The sequence below is a fragment of the Salvelinus alpinus genome, chromosome 2 (assembly GCF_045679555.1).
Source record: "Salvelinus alpinus chromosome 2, SLU_Salpinus.1, whole genome shotgun sequence".
NCBI lineage: Eukaryota > Metazoa > Chordata > Actinopteri > Salmoniformes > Salmonidae > Salvelinus > Salvelinus alpinus.
In genome coordinates, this window is record NC_092087.1 from 38,814,431 (window position 1) to 38,840,995 (window position 26,565).

General features: G+C 41.0%; 1 protein-coding gene across 2 annotated transcripts in view; it reads right to left on the reverse strand.

The window, feature by feature from the left end:
* Nucleotides 1-16,131: 16,131 nt before the first annotated feature.
* The window catches only part of LOC139560316 (inositol 1,4,5-trisphosphate-gated calcium channel ITPR1), a 162,177-nt gene continuing 151,743 nt past the window's right edge, over nt 16,132-26,565 (reverse strand). For both annotated transcript variants that reach the window (XM_071376986.1, XM_071376979.1), the window contains 4 exons: nt 22,368-22,533; nt 20,351-20,511; nt 19,080-19,241; nt 16,132-18,748 (listed from right to left, as the gene is read on the reverse strand). In XM_071376986.1, the coding sequence (XP_071233087.1) occupies nt 18,662-18,748; nt 19,080-19,241; nt 20,351-20,511; nt 22,368-22,533 (576 nt within the window). In that variant the 3' untranslated portion in view covers nt 16,132-18,661. The remainder of the gene's footprint in view (nt 18,749-19,079; nt 19,242-20,350; nt 20,512-22,367; nt 22,534-26,565) is intronic.

Genomic DNA, 26,565 nt, shown 5'->3' on the forward strand with positions numbered 1-26,565 from the left:
TATGAGGCCCACGTGAGTAACTGGTTGGTCACAAATTAACAGTCACATTTATTTATTATGCATTTTATTTGTATTAATCAGTTACCCAATCAAGGCAGACCCCCCCCCCCCCCCCTCAAAATACACCAGAGAGCATAATTTATCCACAGAGGATCAATAGTTTATAAAAATAACTGTGGATTAGGTTTTATCACAAGCACATACAGGTATCTACCAAAATTAAAGAAACACCAACATAAAGTGTCTTAAAAGGGTGTTTCAGAACAGCTTCAATGCGCCTTGGCATAGATTCTACAAGTGGACCTAAACCATGCCAGGAAAATGCACCCCGCTCCCCACCATAACATATACTTTGTATACCTTGTTTTCTCAAGTGTTTCCTTTATTTTGACATTTACCGGTATGCCTACAGTTAGTTTGTACAGCATATGTGCCAAATATAGTGTACAGATTGTTGCATTGTGTCCATAGACATAATCCTGTCGTGACTTTACTTTCATTAATCTAATGACTATTATTTATCTAATCAACCAACTATGATTAAATTAATCATGTAACAATTAACTCATTAGGATTTGGAGCACCACGAGAGCGGTTGTTTAAAGAGTTACCAACTCCCGAATTAAACTCTTACCTATCACATCCATAAAACAGTCAACGTATTAATCATAACCTCGTATAATATCATTCCGAACAGTCGTAATTTCCTGCATCTGCAAAAAACCCAGCCTTATGATTCAGTACTACACAAATTGGTTTAATTATTTATTTACTAGCTAACTAAATGATAACACATGGGGAAAAAACACGCTTAAAACATTAGAAAAAGGTCCCTAACGGACTGACAATTTATGGTCGCTTGTTACAAAGGAGATGGAGGGAGAGAGAGAGCGAGAGAGAAAGAGACACTTATCATTGGTACATTTTAGGAAGTACTCTGACAGTAATCATGTACTTTGCACACGAACCGCTGCCTGTTTGGAGCAAGAAATCATGACTGTATTTACGTGTAAATGCCTTCGTTTATCGTGTATCTCTTTCAGAACCAGGCCTTCTTAGGAATGCTGTTGGGCCTTTCCGCGGCACGCTTGTAAGGCTCTGATTGTCCCGAAGCCACTCTTGCGTTGTCTTTGCTGTGTCCTGAGCGCTATGGAGCAGATTTTCATCAAGGAGCTCTCTGTACTTTGCTCCGTTCATCTTTTCCTCGATCCTGACTAGTCTCCCAGTCCATGCTGCTGAAAAACATCCCCACCGCATGATGCTGCAACATCCCCACCGCATGATGCTGCAGGGAGGTTTCCTCCAGATGTGATGCTTGGCATTCAGGCCAAAGAGTTCAATCTTGGGTTCATCAGACCAGAGAATCTTGTCTTTAGGTGGCTTCCATCTGGCCTTCTCTACCAAAAAAAGGCATGATTGGTGTAGTGCTGCAGAGATGGTTGTCCTTCTGGATGATTCTTCCATCTCCACAGAGGAATTCTAGAGCTCTGTCAGAGTGACCATCGGGTTCTTGGTCACCTCCCTGACCAAGGCCCTTCTACACCGATTGCTCAGTTTGACCTGGCAGCCAGCTTTAGGAAGAGTCTTGGTGCTTCCAAACTTATTCCATTTAAGAATGGAGGCCACTGTGTTCTTGGGGACCTTCAAAGCTGCAGAAATGTTTTGGTACCCTTCCCCAGATCTGTGCATTGACACAATCCTGTCTCGGAGCTCTACGGACAATTCCGTTCGACCTCATGGCTTGGATTTTGTTTTGACATGCACTGTCAACTGTGGGACCTTATATAGACAGGTGTGTGCCTTTCAAAACCATGTCCAATCAATTGAATTTACAACAGGTGGACTCCAATCAAGTTGTAGAAACATCTCAAGGATGATCAATAGAAACAGGATGCACTTGAGCTCAATTTCAAATGTCACAGCAAAGGGGCTGAATACTTATGTAAATAAGGTATTTCAGGTTTTTCGTTTTTATAAATTTGCAAACATTTCTTAAACCTGTTTTTGCTTTGTCATTATGGGTTATTGTGTGTATATTGCTGAGGATTTTTATTTATTTAACCCATTTCAGAATAAGGCTGTAACGTAACAAAATGTGGAAAAAGTCAAGGGGTCTGAATACTAAGACACTGAACAAAAATATAAATGCAACATGCAACAATTTCAAAGATTGAACTGAGTTACAGTTCATTTAAGAAAATCATTAGGCCCTAATCTATGGATTTCACATGACGAGGAATACAGATATGCATATGTTGGTCACAAATACCTTAAAAAAGGTAGGGGCGTGGATCAGAAAACCAGTCAATCTCTGGTGTGATCTGTATTTACCTCAAGCAGTGCGACACATCTCCTTTGTATAGAGTTGATCAGGTTGATTGTGGCCTGTAGAATGTTGTTCCAGTCCTCTTCAATGGATGTGCGAAGTTGCTGAATATTAGCAGAACTGGAACATGCTGTGGTACACGCCGATCCAGAGCATTCCAAACATGCTCAATGGGTGAAATGTCTGCTTAGTTTGCAGGCCATCGAAGAACTGAGATATTTTCAGCTTCCAGGAATTGTGTACAGATCCTTGAGACATGGGGCTGTGCATTATCATGCTGAAACATAAGGTGATGGCGAGGATGAATGGCACAACAATGGGCCTCAGGATCTCATCACAGTGTATTCAAATTGCTATCGATAAAATACAATTGTGTTCGTTGTCCGTAGCTTATGCCTGACCATATCATAACCCCACTGCCACCATAGGGCACTCTGTTCACAAAGTTGACATCAGCAAACCGCTCGCCCATACAACGCCATACACATGGTCTGCGGTTGTTGAGCCAGTTGGACGTACTGCCAAATAAAATAAAAAACAAAGTTGGAGGCGGCTTATGTTAGAGAAATTAACATTACATTCTCTGACAACAGCTCTGGTTGATATTCCTGCAGTCAGCATGCCAATTGCATGCTCCCTCAAAACTTGAGATGTCTAGTATTGTGTTGTGTGACAGAACTGCACATTTTACAGTGGCCTTTTATTGTCCCCAGCACAAGGTGCACCTGTGTAATGATCATGATGTTTAATCAGCTTTTTGATATGCCACACCTGTCAGGCGGATGGATTATCTTGGCAAAGGAAAAATGTTCACTAACAGGGATGTAAACACATTTGTGCACAACATTTGAGAGAATTTTGTGTGTATGGAACATTTCTGGGACCTTTTATTTCAGCTCACGAAACATGAGACCAACACTTTACCTGTTGCGTTTATATTTTTGTTCAGTGTATATTGCCTCCCAATATTGTACAATGTGTGTGTTGATTCAGTGGCCTGGGCTATTGTTTGTTTGAATTCAAGACCAGATTGATCTCCGTTTGTCAGTGTCAGAGTGTCATTTCGGTCATTTGTGTGGTATTACAAAAGATTCAGCTAATGTATTCTGTCATGTAAGTGACATAGAATTGCATGAAATTAAGGAGCTATAAAACAACAAAGCCTCTGAGCCTATGATTTTTTCATCCAGCCCTGGTTGCACTCCTCAGAACTTCCTTAATTGGCTGGTAGGGAAGAGTGGGGGAAATAATCTGAAGTTGCATGCTCACTATTAGTTAGGGGGTTAATTAAAATTGTTTGGATTTGTGATAATTGTGGCTTTCTATTTGCCCTCAGCATTCATTGTTTTCACCATTCTGACAGTCTAAAGCATTTTTTAAGTATGGGTCGCAGACATGTTAAAACAATTATATTAGGAACTCAGTTGGGGTCTTAAATTACTGTTGAAAGTTAGAATATATAACATATGCCATTTAGCAGATGCTTCCATCCAAAGCGACTTACAGTGTTATGTGCTAACATTTTATGTATGAGTGGTCCACGGGAATCAAACCCACTACCCTGGTGTTACAAGCACCAGGCTCCAACAACTGAGCTACAAAAGATCACACATTTCATGTAGTATACACAAGGTGCAATTTTGAGATTTGGTTGTGCATCAGCAGTTTTTCTCCTGTTATGTCAGTAACTCAATAAGCCATGTCAGCTAACAATTTTTAGATTGGTAAATTAGTCTAGCCAACTATTAAAACTTGTAGTTATCATGGACGAATACCGACCGGGCAAGCAGGGCACGTGCCCAGGGGCTCTGACCTAAAGGGGGCCCACATTGATTTTGTTAGTCACTCTCACTCAGATATCCTATTATCATGGCATAAGTCATGGCAAAATGTGTAGAATTGCAGGAAATTTGTTTTAAAACGGCAAAGATTCTTCTCCACCCCATAGCAAAATGGGTAGAATTGTAGGAAATCAGCTTTAAAACGGCAATTTTCCCATGGGAAAAATAATAAATTGCATGAAATTTGGAAAAAAAAACTAACATTTCTCTTCACCCCATGGCAAAATGTGTAGACTTGCAGAAAACTTGCTTTAAAACTGCAGCATTTTCTCTCCCCATGGCAAAATGCGTAGAATTGCAGGAAATGTACTTCTCTCTCCACAGTTAAGAGGGGCCACTAAAATGTTTGCCTGACAACCAAATCTTTAGAACCTTCAAAAGGGAGCATATTTTACATATTTTAATTAATTACTTCTGAGTATTTTGTAATTTGAATTACACTGGGCTGAACTAAACTTCAATGTATTTAGTATTTTCAAAATTCTGTAATTTGTATTTTCTAAACACAAAACACTTTCCCATAACAATTTTTAGAGCGGTTTACATTTTGTGCCAGCCTGCATTGGTATCAGAAGTCGGATAGCATGGTGGTGTGATAAGAGCGTCTGTTAAATGAACTCAATATAATTGTAACATTTTTGATAAATACTTTGAAGGAAAATGTACTTAATACAATTGTGAAATGTTGTTGTTTCGTGTAGCCATCTTAAGATGAATGCAATTGTAAGTCTCTCTGGATAAAAGTGTCTGTTAAATGACTCAAATGTAAATGTAAATGTAAAAATGAACAATCACAAAACAAAGCACGCTGAGTATTATTCCAATGAGTGCCGCCCCCGAAACAAGGGCAATGATAATACCCAGTGTGCTTTGTAGTTCATTTTGGGATGTTCATTTTCACATACACTGTATACATTTACATGTTGGTCATTTAGCAGACACTCTTATCCAGAGTGACTTGGTCAACTCAGGTAGATAAACAACAACATATCACAGTCATAGCAAGAAAAAGGTTTTTGTAACCATTACTGAAAATGTTGCTGTTCGGGTTGGCTACTTGCAAAATATATATATTTTTTTGTTGTTGTTAATTTTGATACATTAATCTTTATGGTATTTTGTATCTGTATTTTGTCATTTTTGCCCTTCTACGGCTACAGTTTAGTTTATTGTTTGAACAGGCTACAGTTTAGTTTATTGTTTGAACAGTCGCTGAGATTATATTTGGTTATCAATGCAAAGTAGGCCAAGACAACAATCTTGAAAAAATTTGGCACAGTGAATCACTACCCAAACATGACACAACTTGTTTCAAGTGGCCAAGAAACATCATGTGAATCAGACAGGGGATATGTTTACATCAATGGATAGGTAGAGACTTTTGCTTTCTCCTCATATCTACATAATTTCATGAGGGTTGCCTAATCACACAAATTACATTTCAGAAAGATGTGACCTTTTTAACCCTTCGAAACAGACCCTATGACCCCAATTTAAGGCACTTCCGGTTGTCACAGGAAGCTGAAAGTAAACATATATCCTCATTGGGGTTAACAACTACTAGTCAGGCTTCATTCCGGGCCTACTTTTTGCACGGTCATTGCGGTCAGACCGAGCGAGCTACGGTCAAGTGTGGCACCTCGTTGGACACGGCACGGCCTAGAGACTACGGTGATGCCATTTGCCAACACTTTCAGTGTTGATTTCAGCCTGTCCATTTGGTGATTGTTCATCACTGTTTAAACTTATTGGAAATGGACAAAAGTCAGCCATCAAGTCAGCGTCCATTAGTCAATAAGATCTCATTCTGATACCAAACTGATACATACTGACACCAAACCCACATTGTCCAACTCGTTTAGAAGCCAACTATCACATATTTCAGAGCTGGCCCAAAATTCACAGAGCCTTCTGTTAAACCATAAAAACAATGTAAAACACGTAGTTACGTTCTAGCTGCAAACCTCGCTACGGCGACCCCAAATCCCGAGATTCGGCTCGATAGGTCATTCGGAGCCCGAGCAGCGACCTTAATTGGTGCTGAAATTTCACTTTTTCTGGGCATTGTTGCGGGGTCCCTGAAAGAGCAATCGGACAGATATTTTAGGACCCGTCTCTATGCGCCGAGGCGGTTTCAATGCACCTAGTCTTGTAATTCTGGGATTTTTCTAAATGTTATAATTTTCACAACGTTAACAATGAATTGAAGTTATAGCAAATGGACAAGGCTGTTTCTCGGCCTGAGAACCTTCTAGAGCCACATAACTCACCGTGCACTAGTGACTTAATCTCTAGAACAGTTTTATAAAGTTTCAGAGCTCTAGGTCTGACGGTTCTTTGATGGTTTGAACGCCGGTAACTATTGCAATCTCTGTGTGTCTGTAAACCCCACACTGTGTCACTCCACATTGACTCGTGTGTGTGTGAGAGAGAGAGAGAGAGAGAGAGAGACACAGTGTGTGTGTGTGTATGTGTGTGTATATATATATATTTTTTTTAAATCACAGAAAATCACGTAGAGCTCTGAAACCCGCCTTAACGGATTCACCATAACACGCCACAACTGGATCTAAACTCATCAAAAGAAGAACCGTTGTAATGGGTTTAAACACTGTTTCCCATGCTTGTTCAATGAACCATAAACAATTAATAAACATACACATGTGGAACGGTCGTTAAGACATTAACAGCTTACAGACAGTAGGCAATTAAGGTCACATTTATGAAAACTTAGGACACTAAAGAGGCCTTTCTACTGACTCTGAAAAACACCAAAAGAAAGATGTCCAGGGTCCCTGCTCATCTGTGTGAACGTGCCTTAGGCATGCTGCAAGGAGGCATGAGGACTGCAGATGTGGCCAGGGCAATAAATTGCAATGTCCGTATTGTGAGACGCCTAAGACAGCGCTACAGGGAGACAGGACGGACAGCTGATCGTCCTTGCAGTGGCAGACCACGTGTAACAACACCTGCACCAGGAATGCACAATCCCTTCATCAGTGCTCAAACTGTCCGCAATAGGCTGAGAGAGGCTGGACTGAGGGCTTGTAGGCCTGTTGTAAGGCAGGTCCTCACCAGACATCACCGGCAACAACGTCGCCTATGAGCACAAACCCACCGTTGCTGGACCAGACAGGACTGGCAAAAAGTGCTCTTCACTGAAGAGTCACGGTTTTGTCTCACCAGGGGTGATGGTCGGATTTGCGGTTATCGTCGAAGGAATGAGCATTACACCAAGGCCTGTTTTCTGGAGCGGGATCGATTTGGAGATGGAGGTCTGGGGCGGTGTGTCACAGTATCATCGGATTGAGCTTGTTGTCATTGCAGGCAATCTCAACGCTGTGCGTTACACGGAAGACATCCTCCTCCCTCATGTGGTACACTTCCTGCAGGCTCATCCTGACATGACCCTCCAGCATTACAATGCCACCAGCCATACTGCTTGTTCTGTGCGTGATTTCCTGCAAAACAGGAATGTCAGTGTTCTGCCATGGCCAGCGAAGAGCCCGGATCTCAATCCCATTGAGCACGTCTGGGACCTGTTGGATCGGAGGGTGAGGGCTAGGGCCATACCCTCCAGAAATGTCCGGGAACTTGCAGATCCCTTGGTGGAAGAGTGGGGTAACATCTCACAGCAAGAACTGGAAGATCTGGTGCAATCCATGAGGAGGAGATGCACACCAGATACTGACTGTTACTTTTGATTTGGACCCCCCCCCCCCCTTTGTTCAGGGACACATTATTCCATTTCTGTCTGTGGAACATGTCTGTGGAACTTGTTCAATTTATGTCTCAGTTGTTGAATCTTGTTCTGTTCATAAAAATATTTACACATGCTACGTTTGCTGAAAATAAACGCAGTTGACAGTGAGAAGACGTTTCTTTTTTTGCTGAGTTTATTTTTTTAAATCCTTTTGGAACAGTAATTGGTGACATATTTTATGTCAAACCTAAATTTTCAAAACTCTTATTCCCTAACATTGATAATTGGGGGAGCAAACAAAAATAAAAATTAAAAAACCTGGACAATTCTGCTGTATCTCGGGCTCTGTAGTAGTCACATTGTTTCTGCCACTTTTATCAGAATCCCACAGTTCTTATCTTTATAACAGTACTAAGCATGTTTTTGCAGCACAGGTTGGAACTGAAATTATTTTCCAACTGTTTCGTTCCGAAAATAAAACCTTTTTTCATTCCGTTCCACTGTTTCTGACCAGCAAAACAAAGTTAGTTTATATTGTTCCTTTCTGTTCCTTTTTAAACCTCAGTAATCATACATATGCTTTTTTTTTTTACCTCAACATTAAATTACTTCACCAATCAGTGCGGATAGAGCAGCTTAATGGAGCGGGCAAGCAAGACAGTTGTTTCCACATGTAGTTTTACGTTACAGTCTTATTCTAAAATTGATTAAATTGTTTATGTCCTCCTCAATCTACACACAATACCCCATAATGACAAAGCAAAAACATTTTTTTTAAATAAACTAAAGTATGACATTTATATAAGTATTCAGACCCTTTACTCAGTACTTTTCTGAATCTTGTTTTTCATGGTCTGAGTGTCTTTAGGTGCTTTTTGGCAAACTCCATTCGGGCTGTCATGTGCCTTTTACTGAGGAGTGGCTTCCGTCTGGCCACGCTACCATAAACGCCTGATTGGTGGAGTGCTGTAGAGATGGTTGTCCTTCTGGAAGGTTCTCCCATCTCCACAGAGGAACTCTAGAGCTCTGTGACCATTGGGTTCTTGGTCACCTCCCTGACCAAGGCCCTTCTCCCCAGATTGCTTAGTTAGGCCGGGAGGCCAGCCCTAGGAAAATTCTCGGTGGTTCCAAAGTCTTACATTTAAGAATGATGGAGGCCGCTGTGTTCTTGGGGACCTTCAATGCTGCATAAATATTTTGGTACCCTTCCCCAGATCTGTGCCTCTACGGACAATTCGTTCAACCTCATGGCTTGGGTTTTTCTCTGACATGCACTGTCAACTGTGGGACCTTATACAGTGGGGCAAAAAAGTATTTAGTCAGCCACCAATTGTGCAAGTTCTCCCACTTAAAAAGATGAGAGAGGCCTGTAATTTTCATCATAGGTACACTTCAACTATGACAGACAAAATGAGATAAAAAATTCCAGAAAATCACATTGTAGGATTTTTAATGAATTTATTTGCAAATTATGGTGGAAAATAAGTATTTGGTCACCTACAAACAAGCAAGATTTCTGGCTCTCACAGACCTGTAACTTCTTCTTTAAGAGGCTCCTCTGTCCTCCACTCGTTACCTGTATTAATGGCACCTGTTTGAACTTGTTATCAGTATAAAAGACACCTGTCCACAACCTCAAACAGTCACACTCCACTATGGCCAAGACCAAAGAGCTGTCAAAGGACACCAGAAACAAAATTGTAGACCTGCACCAGGCTGGGAAGACTGAATCTGCAATAGGTAAGCAGCTTGGTTTGAAGAAATCAACTGTGGGAGCAATTATTAGGAAATGGAAGACATACAAGACCACTGATAATCTCCCTCGATCTGGGGCTCCACGCAAGATCTCACCCCATGGGGTCAAAATGATCACAAGAACGGTGAGCAAAAATCCCAGAACCACACGGGGGGACCTAGTGAATGACCTGCAGAGAGCTGGGACCAAAGTAACAAAGCCTACCATCAGTAACACACTACGCCGCCAGGGACTCAAATCCTGCAGTGCCAGACGTGTCCCCCTGCTTAAGCCAGTACATGTCCAGGCCCGTCTGAAGTTTGCTAGAGAGCATTTGGATGATCCAGAAGAAGATTGGGAAAATGTCATATGGTCAGATGAAACCAAAATATAACTTTTTGGTAAAAACTCAACTCGTCGTGTTTGGAGGACAAAGAATGCTGAGTTGCATCCAAAGAATACCATACCTACTGTGAAGCATGGGGGTGGAAACATCATGCTTTGGGGCTGTTTTTCTGCAAAGGGACCAGGACGACTGATCCGTGTAAAGGAAAGAATGAATGGGGCCATGTATCGTGAGATTTTGAGTGAAAACCTCCTTCCATCAGCAAGGGCATTGAAGATGAAACGTGGCTGGGTCTTTCAGCATGACAATGATCCCAAACACACTGCCCGGGCAACGAAGGAGTGGCTTCGTAAGAAGCATTTCAAGGTCCTGGAGTGGCCTAGCCAGTCTCCAGATCTCAACCCCATAGAAAATCTTTGGAGGCAGTTGAAAGTCCGTGTTGCCCAGCAACAGCCCCAAAACATCACTGCTCTAGAGGAGATCTGCATGGAGGAATGGGCCAAAATACCAGCAACAGTGTGTGAAAACCTTGTGAAGACTTACAGAAAACGTTTGACCTCTGTCATTGCCAACAAAGGGTATATAACAAAGTATTGAGATAAACTTTTGTTATTGACCAAATACTTATTTTCCACCATAATTTGCAAATAAATTCATAAAAAATCCTACAGTGTGATTTTCTGGATTTCTTTTCTCATTTTGTCTGTCATAGTTGAAGTGTACCTATGATGAAAATTACAGGCCTCTCTCATCTTTTTAAGTGGGAGAACTTGCACAATTGGTGGCTGACTAAATACTTTTTTGCCCTACTGTATAGATAGGTGTGTGCCTTTCCAAATCATGTCCAATCAATTGAATTTACCACAGGTGGACTGCAATGAAGTTGTAGAAACGTCACAAGGATGATCAATGGAAACTCAATTTCAAGTCTCATAGCTAAGGGTCTGAATACTTACGTTTTTAATTTTTTATAAATTTGCAAACATTTCTTAAACCTGTTTTCACTTTGTCATTATGGGGTATTGTGGTTAGATTGCTGAGGATTTTTTAAATGTAATACATTAGTATAAGGCTGTAATGTAACAAAATGTGGAAAGAGTCAACTGGTCTGAATACTTTCCGAAGGCACTGTAGCCTACACACGCAAAGATTTTCAGCTGGCAGGCAGACACTGGAATACATTTCCAAGTGACAGAGTGAGGGCTTTGCATAGGTGCTTTGATGCGTTTTTTTGGGGGGGACTGCAAAAAAAATCTTGGAATGTAAAACGTTATTAACCGGTGCATATGCTTTTAAAATAACGGTTCTGTTCTGGAACAGTGTAGATCACGTTAGTTCCCAGCTCTGATTATGTACTTTAAAAAATACATTTACCCATTTTCATTTCGGGTCCCTGAACTGGTTCCAACCCCTGGTTTGTAGAACTTATAGTTTTAAAACCGAAATGTACTTTACGAGGGTAGTATACAATATTATGTGTATTTTATAAAATGCCACCAGAGGGTGTCAGAGTTGAACAGGTTAACATGCACCTGCCTGCTCCATACTCTGGTGACTTCTGTCAATTACTCCGACGGCTGTCTATTAAATAGACTTCTATCATAGAAGTCTATACAGCCTTGGCTTGAAGAGGCTGTTGGCCTACATTGCCCACCAAATTCATTGATTTATCTGAAAAATCTTGAAGAAAGTCCCAAGCTTGCGACATACCACTTAGTATCATTAGTTGAAATCTAAGGGTTTAAGTAATTCAATTTTACCAACAACACGCACGTCACACTACGCATTCCGACCATTACTAAAATATTTAACATTTGGAATGCGGACAATTAATATGGAAGCCCCCACAGACCTGAATCATTTAGACTGAATGGACCAATTATATACCGGCATAACCAAATAAAGCTAATTTAATCCTATTTCCCCACTATCCGGATTTGAGGGAAAAAACAACATATTGTGACATTCATAGAGAAATAAAACAGGTCAGAAGGACAACATATAGGCTAGTTAACCATATCAGAACCCCTTTATTGGCTAATGTTTTTGCCACACATAATAACCTACAATTAACTTCTTAAAGATAAAAGTTTGATTTGGAACCAAATACGTTTTTTCAGAGCGATGCCATAGGTTCTCAAACCTCTCCTTGGGGAGTCCCAGCCATTCCATGTATTTTAACTATTCCACAGCTAGCGCAACTGATTCAAATTCTCAACGTATCATCAAGCCCTTGACTAAGGGAATCAGGTGAGTTAGTTCAGGGCTGCAACAAAATTGTGAAATGTCTGGGGGTCCCCGAGGACAGGTTTGAGAACCACTGTTCTTGCCCTCCAGAACTGGAATTGAATAGCCCTGCTATAGGGTGTTGAGCCTTATTTTCATATTTCCCTGGTTGCCTTTCGAGTGAAGTTTAGAGTGACCAGTACCATCCATATACTTAGATCGACATTGTATCTGTCCGATTATGCCGTCTCTGAGAGCACGGGCAGCTCCATTGAAGACATCTCCATTTTTAAGTACATTTTCTTCTTCTACTACTTCAATGACTTGCCAAACAAACTGAAAGGGTGTATACGACCACTTGGAGTGTGTTGTTTGAACAGGTATAGAGCCAAGGTTGGCGATTTACTGCCACCTGCAGTTACGCAATGTTTGCTCACAAGTATAAATTCATTGGCTGATCCTCCTGGTGACCTGGATTGAATTATGCGATCCTTCCTTAACCCAAAGGAAGTTCCACCCAGTTGACTATTTCAAAATGGTGAAAGTGCTCAATGGCACTGCCTATGTTAAAATGGGCTTTTGAGCACTAGAGTCCTCTATCTATCTCTATGGTACAACCGATGACTGTGTTTGCTTGTGACAGAGACATGGTTGTTGCAGTCATCATATTAATTACCGTGGCTTTCACCAAGTGAGATTCAAAATGAATGTTTTCATTAAAAATACATTTTAGACAATACATATTTAATAAACTCGTAGTTCACAGGCCACATCAGGCCTGCAAGTCATATCATGCTGGATTGCAACGTGATGTGTAATTCCTCTTGGAACCCAGCCAGAGTAGGGATATCCAACATTTTGCATTTTTATTCACCCGCAACATTCAGAATGACTGCCAGGGTTGGGACGTTTAGGACATTAGACTACCTAAATAATCTAAACTGGAACAACCAGTTACGGGTGCAATAAAACCAAGTAAGAGATTGGATTAGTTTAGAAAAATGTATGTTATTTATATTTGAGTAGAATAAGATTCATTCATTAATCAATGTACATGCAAAAACCTAGATATTGAAGCAAACAATTCTACAAATCAACCTGCAATAGAACATGCTGGAAAATATGATATGGACTTGGTTTTAGTTCAACTCTAGTTATGAACACAAACACTGCCCACTGGGCACAGATGTCAATTTGATGTCCCACGTTGGTTGAATGTAAATTCATTGACATTATGTTGAAACAAAGTTGATTCAACCAGTGTGCCCAGTGGATGGGGTTCTTTTACAACACTGAGTGTTAATTTAACTCCTGAATCAACACTAGTTAACACTGGCCAATTTGCTGCCTGCTATTAAAGGGATGCATCTGCATTTCAAGAACCTTTAGGAATTCTGAAGAACCGTAGATACGTCAAGAACCACGCACTTAACTCACTTAAATCGGGCAAGAGTTCTCCAAGGATCTTTAAGAGTTGAGAAAGAACCATTTAAGAACTCTTCATTTATTTCAGTGTAGATAAAGATTGAGTACACACCTCATCAACTCACAATACATTTTGTTACCAAAGAGATTAACTTTAGGGACACAAACAGGTTTAAGATGATTAAATCAGGGCCTCCCGAGTGGCGAAGCGGTCTAGAGGCATCACTACAGACCAGGGTTCGATCCCAGGCTGTGTCACAGCCGGCCGCGAACGGGACACCCATGAGGCGGCGCACAATTGGCCTAGCGGCATCTGGGTTAGGGGAGGGTTTGGACAGTCGGGATGTCCTTGTCCCATCGTGCTCTTGCATCTCTTTGTGGTGGGCCGGGTGCATGCATGCTGACTCGTGTCGCCAGTTCTACAGTGTTTCCTCCGACACGTTGGTGCGGCTGGCTCCCGAATTAAGCGAGCAGTGTGTCAAGAAGCAGTGCGGCTTGGCAGGGTCGTGTTTCGGAGGACGCATGGCTCTCGACCTTCGCCTCTCTCGAGTCCGTTGTAGCGATGGGACAAGAAAAAGGGGTAAAAGCCCCTCCCCCCCAAAAAAGATTGTTAAGCCAGTGTGTGTGTGTGTTTTGGGGGGAATAAAAATCCTAATTGTCATGCTCATCAATTTGTTCAATGTTTTAGAAGTTTATTTCCACAATTATTTCAAAGAAATTTGGCCATCAGTCCCTTACTCAACATTAGGGGCATGGCGCCTCTGTATAAAATGAATGACCAGAAATAAGTCCACACTTTAAATGTTATATTTGAAATATTGATGTGTGACATATTGTACCTGTCAACTAAATTGTATAAATAAATGAAATAAAATACCGCATACAGATATAGATGTGACGCCCTACTGAGGGTGAAGGTCTTCACATATCTTTCAAATAGACTGTAAATAATGGATATTTTATACACATTGATTGAGAATCTGTTCAAACAGCACTCCATTTCTTGATCAACTTTGTTTCACCATTATTCTCTGCAGTCTGTGTTGCCCATAGAATAAGAATGATTCATGATTCTTCATTCTATGGCACTGGCTTCAGGTCAGCCTTTGTAGTGTTTGCCTCTGTAATGAGTGAGTCAAACCACAAACTCATTCTCACCTGGTTACTGCTCGTAAATAACAGGAACTAGTCCTGTAGCCTATGGGTGGATTAAATTAGGAGAGAATCACAATGCATCACATGCTTTGGATTCACCTTCTGCTAACACTAGCATAACTGCACGCTATATGATGTAGTTTGATTGCTCGTGGTTGACTGTTCTGCAGACAAATGCAAAAATCTGCACATACTGTAAAAAGCCCTTTTCAAATGAGGTGATCGAAAGGATGGAGTGGGTCTTTAATGGACCTCTTGGCATCATCTACTAGCACTGTTACAGAACAGTGACTGGTAATTATTTGCCGATGGCAGTCTGAATGGGGTAAGAGGACACTCACTTGACAACAGGAGCTGTGGTAAGAGAATACTTACCTAACGACTGGTCCAGGTGCCATGGCAATGGCACTACCTGACTGACCTGAAGAACCATGTAACGTGATAATGGGGACAACTATTAATACCCCTTTGAGCTCTCCAGGTTGTTCCATACTAAGAAAAGGAGACTGACGTTTTGACTCAATCTGACCCTTTTTCCCTCATCTTTATTAATTTATCGCTTATTTTAGGTATTTTTTATATTCCTGCTAAAGGGTATCTGCATTGTAGCTGTATATTAATTTGATCTTCTACTGCTTAGTTTTATTTTCTTCAGTCTTCTTACTGTATTGGGATATCTGCCATTTTCTGTATTGTCCTGAAACTTTTGGAACTCTTTCAATAAAGCAACCTAAAAAACAGCAGGAGATAAACTGCAGGGCATTTCCTAAATAGTGTTAAAGTGAGAGAGCATCCAGAGGACATTTCACACTATCTGGTGGCATTCCCCTGCTTCCTGTGTGTCAGAGGACTCATTCAGCTCTGGCTGCAGTGAGCAGCACTCTGCATGAATGGCACTACTCTAGTCATAAGTGGATAACCAGTTATGTGCATCGCATGATACACATTTAACAGCACACAGCAATCTAGCCCGTGTCCGTCGTTAATGCCTCATTCACTTCTAATTAGTGGGGAGAAATCACCTCCTATACAAGCTTCATCATGATGCCTCTATCTATGAAAAGCTAAAGAACTTAGAAGAACAAATCTCAGACTATATAGTATGTTCTCTAAAATGCTTATGTTAGAGAGGTTTTTCCATCCATGTGACCTGACGAAGACAAACTCTGGGACCTAGTTGTAGACTATAGGGCTCAGAGTTTTCCCTGGTCAGGTGAAGTGTTCAGGAAAAACTCCTAACCTAGTAAAAAGAGTAATGGACCAACTATTGATCACTGGGGGACACCAATCATTAGATTCTGATACTGATTCTGTGTAATACATGTCACAATTCTTCTCTCTGTGCTGTTATATTCCATACAGATAGACAGAGGGTGATTTTGTTCACACATCTTTATTAAATAGACTTTTAAAGAATGGAATGTACATTTTAGACAGCTTGTTTTATATAGTAGTATTAAAGGCTTAAATGAGACTTTGGTCAAACAGCACTCAAAATCTTTTATATTAGTACTCTGATTTCTTTACATGAACACTGCAATCAAACCAGGACACCTCTCTTCACGGAAGGCCCTTCACAAAACAAAGTGACAAGTAGACTTAAGAAACTAGCGATAATAACAAAAATCAGCACTGAATTGATAGTAGAAATTGATGAAAATATAAGAGACTGTCAGAATGTCATTCAGTGCCAACATATCAAAACAAGGAGAAAAAAACATTCTCACTTAGTTGTTTAGTGTGCTCCCAATGTATGACATAAGCAATACCAACACTTTTACATGTGGTGACGTCTTCAGTGTGACTCCTTCTTGGCTTTCCACATCAACTGCTATATGGGTGTACACCCCCCCCATAGTGCTCAAGTACATACCAGTGCTCACAAGAACCATCTTCAGGGGACGTACAAACAGGCAAATACACTTCAGGAGCCTGAGGACATCACAAATACATAACCTCAAACATATGCCTCATTCTTAAAGCTTCCTGTAATGTTCAGATACCTTCGAATCCGAATATAAGAAAATAAACATATATAGTATATATGCACACACTCATATAAAGTGTTTGAAAGCCAACACTCCTGGCTTTAGCAAAATACCCATGCTGTGCCAATGGATTTTGGGTTGAATTATCTTTTGACAAACATATATAATTGTCTCATTTGTGGGACAACATTGGTCTAAATATATTGAGGAAAAAAATCGTAAAGGTGATCACAACTCTATTCCACCATTATTTTATATATAAAAAATTATAAGAATTCCATCTCCCTCAGACATTATGTACACATAAAACAAATTTGTGGTTGCATATTGTAAAGTATTCATATCGCACCTCGTACAAAAATAAGATATTCATTATTGTTTGCCCACCAGGTTTCAAACACAAAACAACAGGAAAGCATCCTTCAACACGAGTGTCCCAGTGCTCTCATGAGTCCTATTGTGCAATTGTCTGAGACTTCAAGTTCACAAAATACATCAAGGCCATGGGAGAGCAGAACCATAGTCACCCATTCCAAGTGGTGAGGAAGATGGACAAGGCATTAAGGGTAGTATGACAACCTAAGGCATATTCACTTTTTACGACCTAAACTAACATAACTGGTTCCTTCTTCTTAAGTTCAAGGGCACTCTGGCACACTCCATATATTCCCCATCCACACACTCAAACTCATGTGCACTATGCACAGTACATACTCAGTACACTACATGCATATACCCCATCTCCTAATGTGTACTAACTTCATAACTTAGTGTTGATTAAAGGGGAAATCTGCAGTTGCTACATCCATTTTTAGACTCCTATATTAATGGTATAAACCCATTGACTTTTGAAGAATATGACTTATAAATACCTCATGAGCTTAGTACCCCAACGGTCGTAAAGAGCCCAAAATATCAGATTGTTTTACTCCAATGTTTGTAAACAATATAAATGTAAACAAACACTGTGTAGCCTCAAAACATACATTTGATATCATTGATGGTCAGTCCTTGAATCCATAGCCCTGTCTATGAATTTAAGAGAGGTTACATTTCTCCAGGCCCATAGATGCAGTAAAGAGGTCAATGGAATGCAGATGGTGGGGGATAGAAGGATGCTGGATTGGCGCAAATCCAACAAATCTGATCTAGCAAAGTGGATATTCGTCAAATCCGTCATGATTTATGCATTGTAACAGGCCCACAATGTGCTTACTAAAGTGCCATTTGGATATATTTGGCTGTTTTCGCCTCATAATATTTAGAAATAGTCCCTTTTCAGGTTTAGAAGAAGCTACTGCTAAACGCTAACTACTGTTCGTATAAGCTGGCAGCATAGCTAGCATACAGAAATCAGTGGTGGTAGTCAAAGTCCTTTTTAACTGTAATGCAGTTGATTCGAGACAATGACATAAACAAGTATTGGGGTTGACAGCCATACAAGCATTATACTCAGATTTTTACCTAAACATAGTGTGAAATACACATGTAAACAATAGCTTAAATTTAGGCTAATTTTGATTGAGGCAATGAGGGGATTTGGGATCTTTCCCCCACGCGTTTCAGTGGCATTTCTATTGTTTTGGTCAAGTTTGATTGACCTCTTTACCGCATGTATCCCTCAGCTTTTTACCAAAACAGAGTTGGGGTGGCAGCTTTGATATTGTTTCAACTGCAGATTGGCCCTTTAAGGCATTCTGCACACATTCACACATAAATCCCTTCATACACATAAAGCCCATAGTAGTGTCAGGGACACTATAAACTTTGGCATACTCCTGTACCCTTCGTAGTTTGTCCGAAAAATAAGTTCTTAGACACTTTTAAGGTCGGCCTCTCCTTTGTGTGAGTGGTCCTGGGTTAGGGTTAGGGTCCTGGGAGGTGGTGGGTGGTGGTTGTTTCCACAACGGTCCTCCTCAGGCTGGCTGCTGGGGGTTGACATTCATGTGAGGGGGGTGGCCCAGGAGCCCAATCCTCTGCTTCTGTTTCCTCTGCTCCGTCATCTGCCAAGGGGGTTGGGGGTAGGAGGTGTGACAAGGGTTATAAACTCTGAGAACCCACTCCACCCATCACATCCAACCCCAACTCCACAAACCTTTCTCCACAACCACTCAACAGCCTGGAGCAGTGAGATTCAAACATACCTTCTAGTCAATTCAAAATGGCCCCTATCCACAGGCACTTGTAAATATAGAAGGATTGGATCAGTTTAATAAGCAATAGTAACCTATCCAGTCATCTCAGATCTATATGAATGCCAAGCCAATTAGCTGTTGGGAGACAATGGGGGATTTGACAGACATCTCTCTGTGTGTCTCTGTGCAGATGACTCACCTGCTCCTTGAGTTCCGTGAGCTGTCCTGACAGGTTACACACCAGCCTCATGGCCGACTCCAGCTTCTCCTGCAGGTTCCTGATCTCGTTCTGCTCGCCCTCCGCATCACTGCTCACCAGCGACATTGCACGCATCCGTGGGAACCAGTCCAGGTTGTGCTCCTGTAAATAAGAATTTGCTCTTAGTTGCACAACTGAATGCATTCAAATGACATGGGTCTTCCATGTTTAACCCAACGCCTCTGAATCATAGAAATGCGTTGAAGGCATTGAAACATAAGAGAAAGGGTTAGCAACAGAATCCTCCCTTGTACTGTATTTGTGTTCTACACTTTGATTTGAATAGGACACCAAAAGGTATGATGACCAAAAATAACAATGTACACCGAACATTAAAACCTATGACTCTCTAAGAGCTGATTAATGGCATCTCAGGTCTATCATAAAGGAATACAATAATTAACCCCATTCCCTTTCAAGTGTTTTCATTGTCACAGCTTAATCTGTTTTGGGGTTTGACAACAGTTAAGTCTTGTACCTCTGCATTTCTGTTTGTCTCATCCTGTGAGATCACAATGTGTGTGAGAGGGTGGCAGGTAGCCTAGCGGTTAAGAGTGTCGGGCTAGTAACCGAAAGGTCGCTAGTTTGAATCCCTGAGCCGACTAGGTGAAAAATCTGCCGATGTGTCCGTGAGCAAGGCACTTAACCCTAAATAGCTCCTGTAAATCGCTCTGGATAAGAGCGTCTGCTAAGTGACTAAAATGTAAATGTGTGTCTGTCATCCAGTGTGTTTGTGTCATTCAGTCACTCAGTGTCATTCAGTGTGTACGTGCCATCTCTGTCAGTTGAGGGCGGAAGGGCAAATAGCTACGTTGAGGCGTGTGTGTGTATGTGTCACGTTCTTCTCTCTGACTCAGTACACACTACATACACACAACTACGTACACACAAGGTCAACAGAGGAGGCATTTAGGTGCTGAAAGGAGAGTCAGGGAGGATAAATATGCGGCCAAGGTCAGCAGCTAGTCAAGGGATTTACCTGAACAAACAACAACTCTATATAACAACTCTATATATCACAACTATAATACAGTATACCCTAACCATGCAAACTTCAGTCTACCCCCAGGATAGGATGCATGTTGTAGTGTACCCTATGCACTCATGTAAGTGGGGCAGCCTGGTTATATGCTGTATCAAATGACCTGTCAGACATTGTGGTTTGAGTCCAGAGCCAGCAAAGGCCTGGTGTGTGTTTGTGTGTCTGTCACCTTGATCATCTCAGCGACGTAGCTCTCGGGGCCGGTGTACTCTGTGGAGTCCTTCACCTTGACCAGCACTATGAAGAACAGGTAGTGCCACATGTTGTGCTCCTCCTTGATGTGCTCCTCAAATGTCACCGTCTTGTTGTCAAACTTGTCTCTCTCCAGACCTGTGAGTAAATAAAACACACACACACACACACACACACACACACACACACACACACACACACACACACACACACACACACACACACACACACACACACACACACACACACACACACACACACACACACACACACACACACACACACACACACACACACACACACACACACACACAGGAATGCTGTCAATTAGGTCAATATGACAGAAGACCTGGTGAATGCTAGGGGTATTATTAATAAGGGTTCTAGGATAAACTAGGGGTTTGTTGCAACTTTAATGGGTTACAGAGTTAATGTTTACAGTTAATTCATTGAGCTGTATCTACAGATATTTTCTTTAGTTATTTACATATGTAATTGTATTAGAATTTGTGTGTTGGAGATTGAGAGAACTACATACATATTTTGTTGTATTGGTTAGTATTGGATTACGCTTTTGACTGCAAGTTCCAGAATGCCTTGCGACAGGAAGTTTAAAGAGAACGCGGCAGTTATGTACAAGTGACAAGTGATTATCCTGACTTTCGCTAGCAACTTTCTTTTGTTTTGTAGAATCTAAAAGTTGTTAAATGTAACGTGAACAAGTAGTATTACTAAAAGAAGCTTTCATTTCAAACCCGACGTCCCGAGTTATTACTTTGAAGATAGTTATTCTATAGGGTTCGGGTTACGATAAAGATCGTAAATCAATTCATCGAGGGTAAGCCATTGTCGACCTTCCAAGAAAAGGAAAATGTGACTTCCTGAAAGCAGAGGAGCACTTTCAATCCTGTGATATAGTGTTGTGTTTAACAAGCATCTGGCAGAAGCATTTTGACCTTTCCTGTGAACAAAGAACCCTCTCTCAGTCTGATGACTAAACAACATTAGTCTTCCTGGACAGACTGGCCATATTCCCAGAATCTCCAAAATATGAAAATGATCATGTGAATTTAAGGAATGTGTGGGAAAGTGTTGTCATTTTAGATTTGATCTAACTAGGCAAAATCCTCCGACACCTGTTTAGGTCCTGCTACTACAGTAGGTGTATTGTCATTGAAGTAAAGAATAGGGATTCTATTCATGGACATACTGTATACTGGAAGAGGAACAAAAGGCAAGTCTGACTGTTACTTCAGCGGCTGAGAGGAGGACCAGGTCAATGGCTTGAGGAACCACCTCGCGCACTGTGATGGGATACCATCTTTCTAATCTCTCTCCCGTCTCTTCTTTGTCTCCGTTCCCCCCAGGAAACCATGGCGATGGTGAACCACTCTGGTCAGGCCTCATCTAACGCATGTGAGTCATAGACCAGCTCCACATACATACAGCTCAGAAACAGATCAGGGCCTGTGCCTGGAAAACTGATCCAAGATCATACTGTGTGAGAACTGGCCCTGGACTAATTATATCTGCTGCCCACTGGGCCCCCACTACTTGACTGCCTGAGAGAGAATAAATGCGTGATGGGCAGGAAGGAATCCTCCATGACTCAGTCTTCTAGAGAAAGAGGGAGGAAAGAGGTGATGCAAGCAGTAAACTAACATTCATACAGGAAGGTCAAGCTAAGGACGTGTCTGCAGAACTTGTGCTTACTCATGAGGGTGTGTGTGTGTGTGTGTGTGTATATGTGTGTCTGTACTACCTACACACTCCGGTCATGCTCAACCACCGTGACACCATGTAGTTTATTTAGAAATAGAAAAAAGTAACCATTTAAGATTATCTTGTAAAGTAGAACTAAATTCTGCACGAATCTGCCAATTTTCTACTAACAAACTGAAAACAAAACTATTCAGACTAAATGTCTACCCCAGTAAAATGGCTAGTAGTTCTGTTCTTCTCAGGCTAGAGACAGTGCAGCTATTTCTCCTCACCACAGATGAAGCAGGTGGTCTTCAAGACCTCTTCCTTCTTCTGTTTCTCACTCCTCAGGTCTGCAAAGGTATCGATGATGACTCCGAAGATGAGGTTGAGGACAATGATGATGACCATGAAGAAGAAGAGCAGGTCGTAAATCACCCTGGCCGCAAAGAGAGGCTCCTAGAAAGAGAGAGGGGGGGATTTGAGGGAGAGGAGAGGTTATAACTTATAATACATGTTAGGAAGCATTATAAACTCCAGGTCACGACATGTACTGTACAAGGGCTGTGGAGGTCACGAAATTTCAGCTGGTGATTGTCAAGCAAATAACTGGTCGGTCTCAGAGTAATTGACCGTTAATTAACAAACACATGTAGCATCTCCTGACTTCCACACATAGCCTACAAGCCACTGATGCAGACATTTGAAACATCTACATTTTACAAGTCTAATAAATCCATGTAATATAGCCCACACCTGCACAATAAATCCATTACTTATTTTAGACAGGTCTAAAGAAATATAATATGAAGAAAATGTAGTCTATTTCAGAAGAACAGAATAGCATACTCTGAGTTTTCCTTATGTTAGGTCCTTATCTGGCTATGCCAAATGACTATGGGCTACACTAGTTCATTTAGCAGACAAGATTTGGTTAGAATTCCATGGCATTATTTTATAGTATGAAGAACACAATTGAACAAACCTGAATAAAATAGAAAGGATATTTTAACGAACAGCAAAAGCACTAGCCTATGTCAATCTACTATCCCCATAGTACAAAAGTCGACCTATTCTATTCTGAGAAATAAATATTCCAAACATAGTCCAAACATAATTTGCGATAGATCCCAAATGAATACAACCACTAGCATCAAAAAAGCTTTTTTACGCAGTGTGGCTGACGCAACAGATCAGAACATTTAGCTTAAAATGTTCATACACTATTAGGCTATTTCTTCACATTATAAGCGTAGCAATGCGCACATGGTAGTAGGCTATAAGCACGAATGTTCCATTGGCGGAAAATGCCATGATCAAAAAGGACCGCAAATGCAATTATGCATGTAATGCTTTTATTATAAAAGGTGCATTTTTAATGGTGAAAATTATCTTCCCCAAACTTGAAACTCTGCTAGTTAGGCTAAACACCTCTTGTAAAGCGGATTAATGTGCTTAATTTTAAGTTATTTGGACAAACCTTATCAAAACATATAGGCGTTTGGGCTAGGCTACATGATTTGTGCGACTATGATTAGAAAAAGTCGCAGGTGGTGTGCTCAGGCTTCCTATCACTCAGAAGTTATATAGCAAGCTAAGGTGACAACAATGCCTGCCATGGATGTTTCCCAGTTGCTTTGAATGTTCAAAATCCTAGTGTAAGAACACTTTTAAAGCCTCGAAGGATAAGGTGATCCAACTTTCAAATCAAATCCTTTTTGGCTAGCCAAGGCTGTCAACTAAGTTAGTTAACTAGGTAGCTGTTCAGCTTTCCAGCACATTCACTTATTTGTTTGTAAACAATTAACAAGCTAATTAGCTACCACATGTTCTTGTCAAACTGTCAACAGAGTAACTAGCTAGCAACAACAATGCCAAACAACAGTCTAAAAACCACTTGAGGGCAAATAAATCAGATGTGACTGTTCAGACACAAGTCACATCGCCAGGAATCAGATTTGTATCTGATGTCAAACCACCTACAAAGGTGGTTTGATATGTGGCTTGAAATATTCGATTCCATGTGCTTTTTGGCTGTGCATATCCATTGAGTTGGATATGCAAATAAATGGGATTTTAGTCACTTCAAACTGCCAATGTCAACACAGCTATAGTGATGGCCCGGGATGTGTTCATTTGAGTAAACAACTAAAAACATTTAAAAACATTTTGCAATGGAAAGTGGAAATTCGTTATTAGACAGGTCCAGGTAGTCCCTCTTCGTTTCAGTCCGTTTCTTCCATTTGGTGCCTATAATGAACATGGCCCAGGCTTTTACATAAAGGCAGAACGGGAGCATTGGTTATGAACAGGGGTATAGCCTAATCTGCCATGTATCATGTGTGTTGATGTGAAACATAAGAACACAAGTGCAAGCGGCCAGATGCCACACTATTACAACAACAAGAAACAGTTACGCAAACAGGCTATAATGTCGGTAACCTAACACAGGCTCTTCTCTCTTCCAGCACCTCTTTTGGACCGTAACAAGCATTTTATAGCTCAAGAGGCAAAGATTAAAATGTTCTGCACCATAAAACCTCTGGAAAACTTTAGAAAAGCTATAGATTTCAGAGTTTCTGGATGAAGCTTTTTTTTATAAAGAAACAAAAACAGACATTCATTTCAAATGTAGGCTACAGGTCAAATGATCTTCTTGGGAGGCACCTAGTGTGTGTGTACCAGTTTATGACAGGAGCAGACTTTCTCCACGATGTTCTATGTCATCAGCCCTGGTCTGACAGAGTTCAGAGAAAAGCTATTTCCAGACCCTACTGATTCCCACACAGGGAAGAAGGCCAAGCAGATGGAGGGGGTTCTGAGGAAATTATTGCAAAACCTCAATGTGGGGTTGGGGGTAGGCCCATGACCACCGCAAATGACTGCTGATGGCACTCCCCCAGAATCTACCTCCATCCCACCGTATCGAACTGCCCCGTTTCACCCCTCAGAACGCCTCTTCCCCAGAGCTAAACAACCGTATCAAGTTCTGCACATGTGTTAAATAATGCATAAATCAGTCTACCGGTAGCCTATGTTGAATGTATTTTAAGACATGATCTTGGTTTTATATGGTCTGTAACTTCCCATCAATTGATGTAACCTATGTTGTAGCTAGATACTGACATAGTTTGTACAACATGTCGATCATGTTGTTTATAGTTGCAGCACACAAGAAGTTTGTACAACATGCTTTTACTGTATATAACACATGTGCAGAAAGTACAGTTGTTTAGCTACAGGAAGAGGTGTCCAGAGAATCCGGTTACGCAGCCACTCCAGTCTATATACCAGCAGCACTTTAATGGTTCTTATCTAACTGGCTTCAGAAAACACATTGTGTTGGTAACGATGGTAATGACATGACTCACCAGCTTCAATACAGAACATACAGAATACAGAAACATCAGCTTAACCCTACAGAAGATACTGAGCTCTATAGTCTAACTGGACCTGACTGGGTCTGGACATTCACAAAGCATCTCAAAGTAGGAGTGCTGGTCTAGGATCAGGTCCTCCCTCTTATTTAGCTATCCTACTCTTCAATCCCAGAAAACACACCCACTGGGTGGCCTACCAATTTGATCAGGTTTACTGTGTACCTTTCATTTGATTGGCGCAACATTAGAATGTAGCCTATGGAGAATGCGTTCAGAATGGAGATCAGTGAAAGATAGCCATCAAAACATAAGCATATTCGTCTCTGTTTCAGAAGCCATGCTTAGATTAAAAGGCCTTCTGATATTTCACAATATGTACATTTAGGGAAGTTTTCAAGAACCCTAAGCTACTTTATGAAAAAAAATCAGGTTGGAGAGCCTTTACGCACGAAAATTGTAACATCGAGTTCTTCAACCTATTCTAATGTTGAAAGACTGGTGTACATAGAATTATAATAGGGAGGACAGTACAATAGTATAGCCCTATTGCCTGCACTGACTATGGAACTGTGTGATGACAATGGCCAAGTATTGCAGCATGTGTCATGTTCAAACTGTTACTGCGGAAATACGTGTCATGTTGCTATGTTTTTCAGTTTGCTGCCATACGACTGGTTTCACGTTCATTTCGAGTGTACATAAGGAAAAGTAATCTGAAAAAATGTCTATGTTTATTTACAATCCCCTTACCCAAACAAATTACCCATTTACCTAGCTCTTATCAATCAATAACATCAATTTATAAATTACAGTGCATGAAGAATAGTGTTATTTGTATTGGGAAAAATAAAGTAGATGTTTTTCCACTTGGAATCGACAGGTTTGCTAGACCTTTATATATATTTTTTTACCCCAATTTCGTGGTATCCAATTATTAGTAGTTACAGTCTTGTCTCATCGCTACAACTCCCGTACGGGCTCGGGAGAGACGAAGGTCGAGAGCCATGCGTCCTCCGAAACACAACCCAACCAAGCTACACTGCTTCTTAACACAGCGCGCATCCAACCCGGAAGCCAGCCGCAACAATGTGTCGGAGGAAACATCGTACAC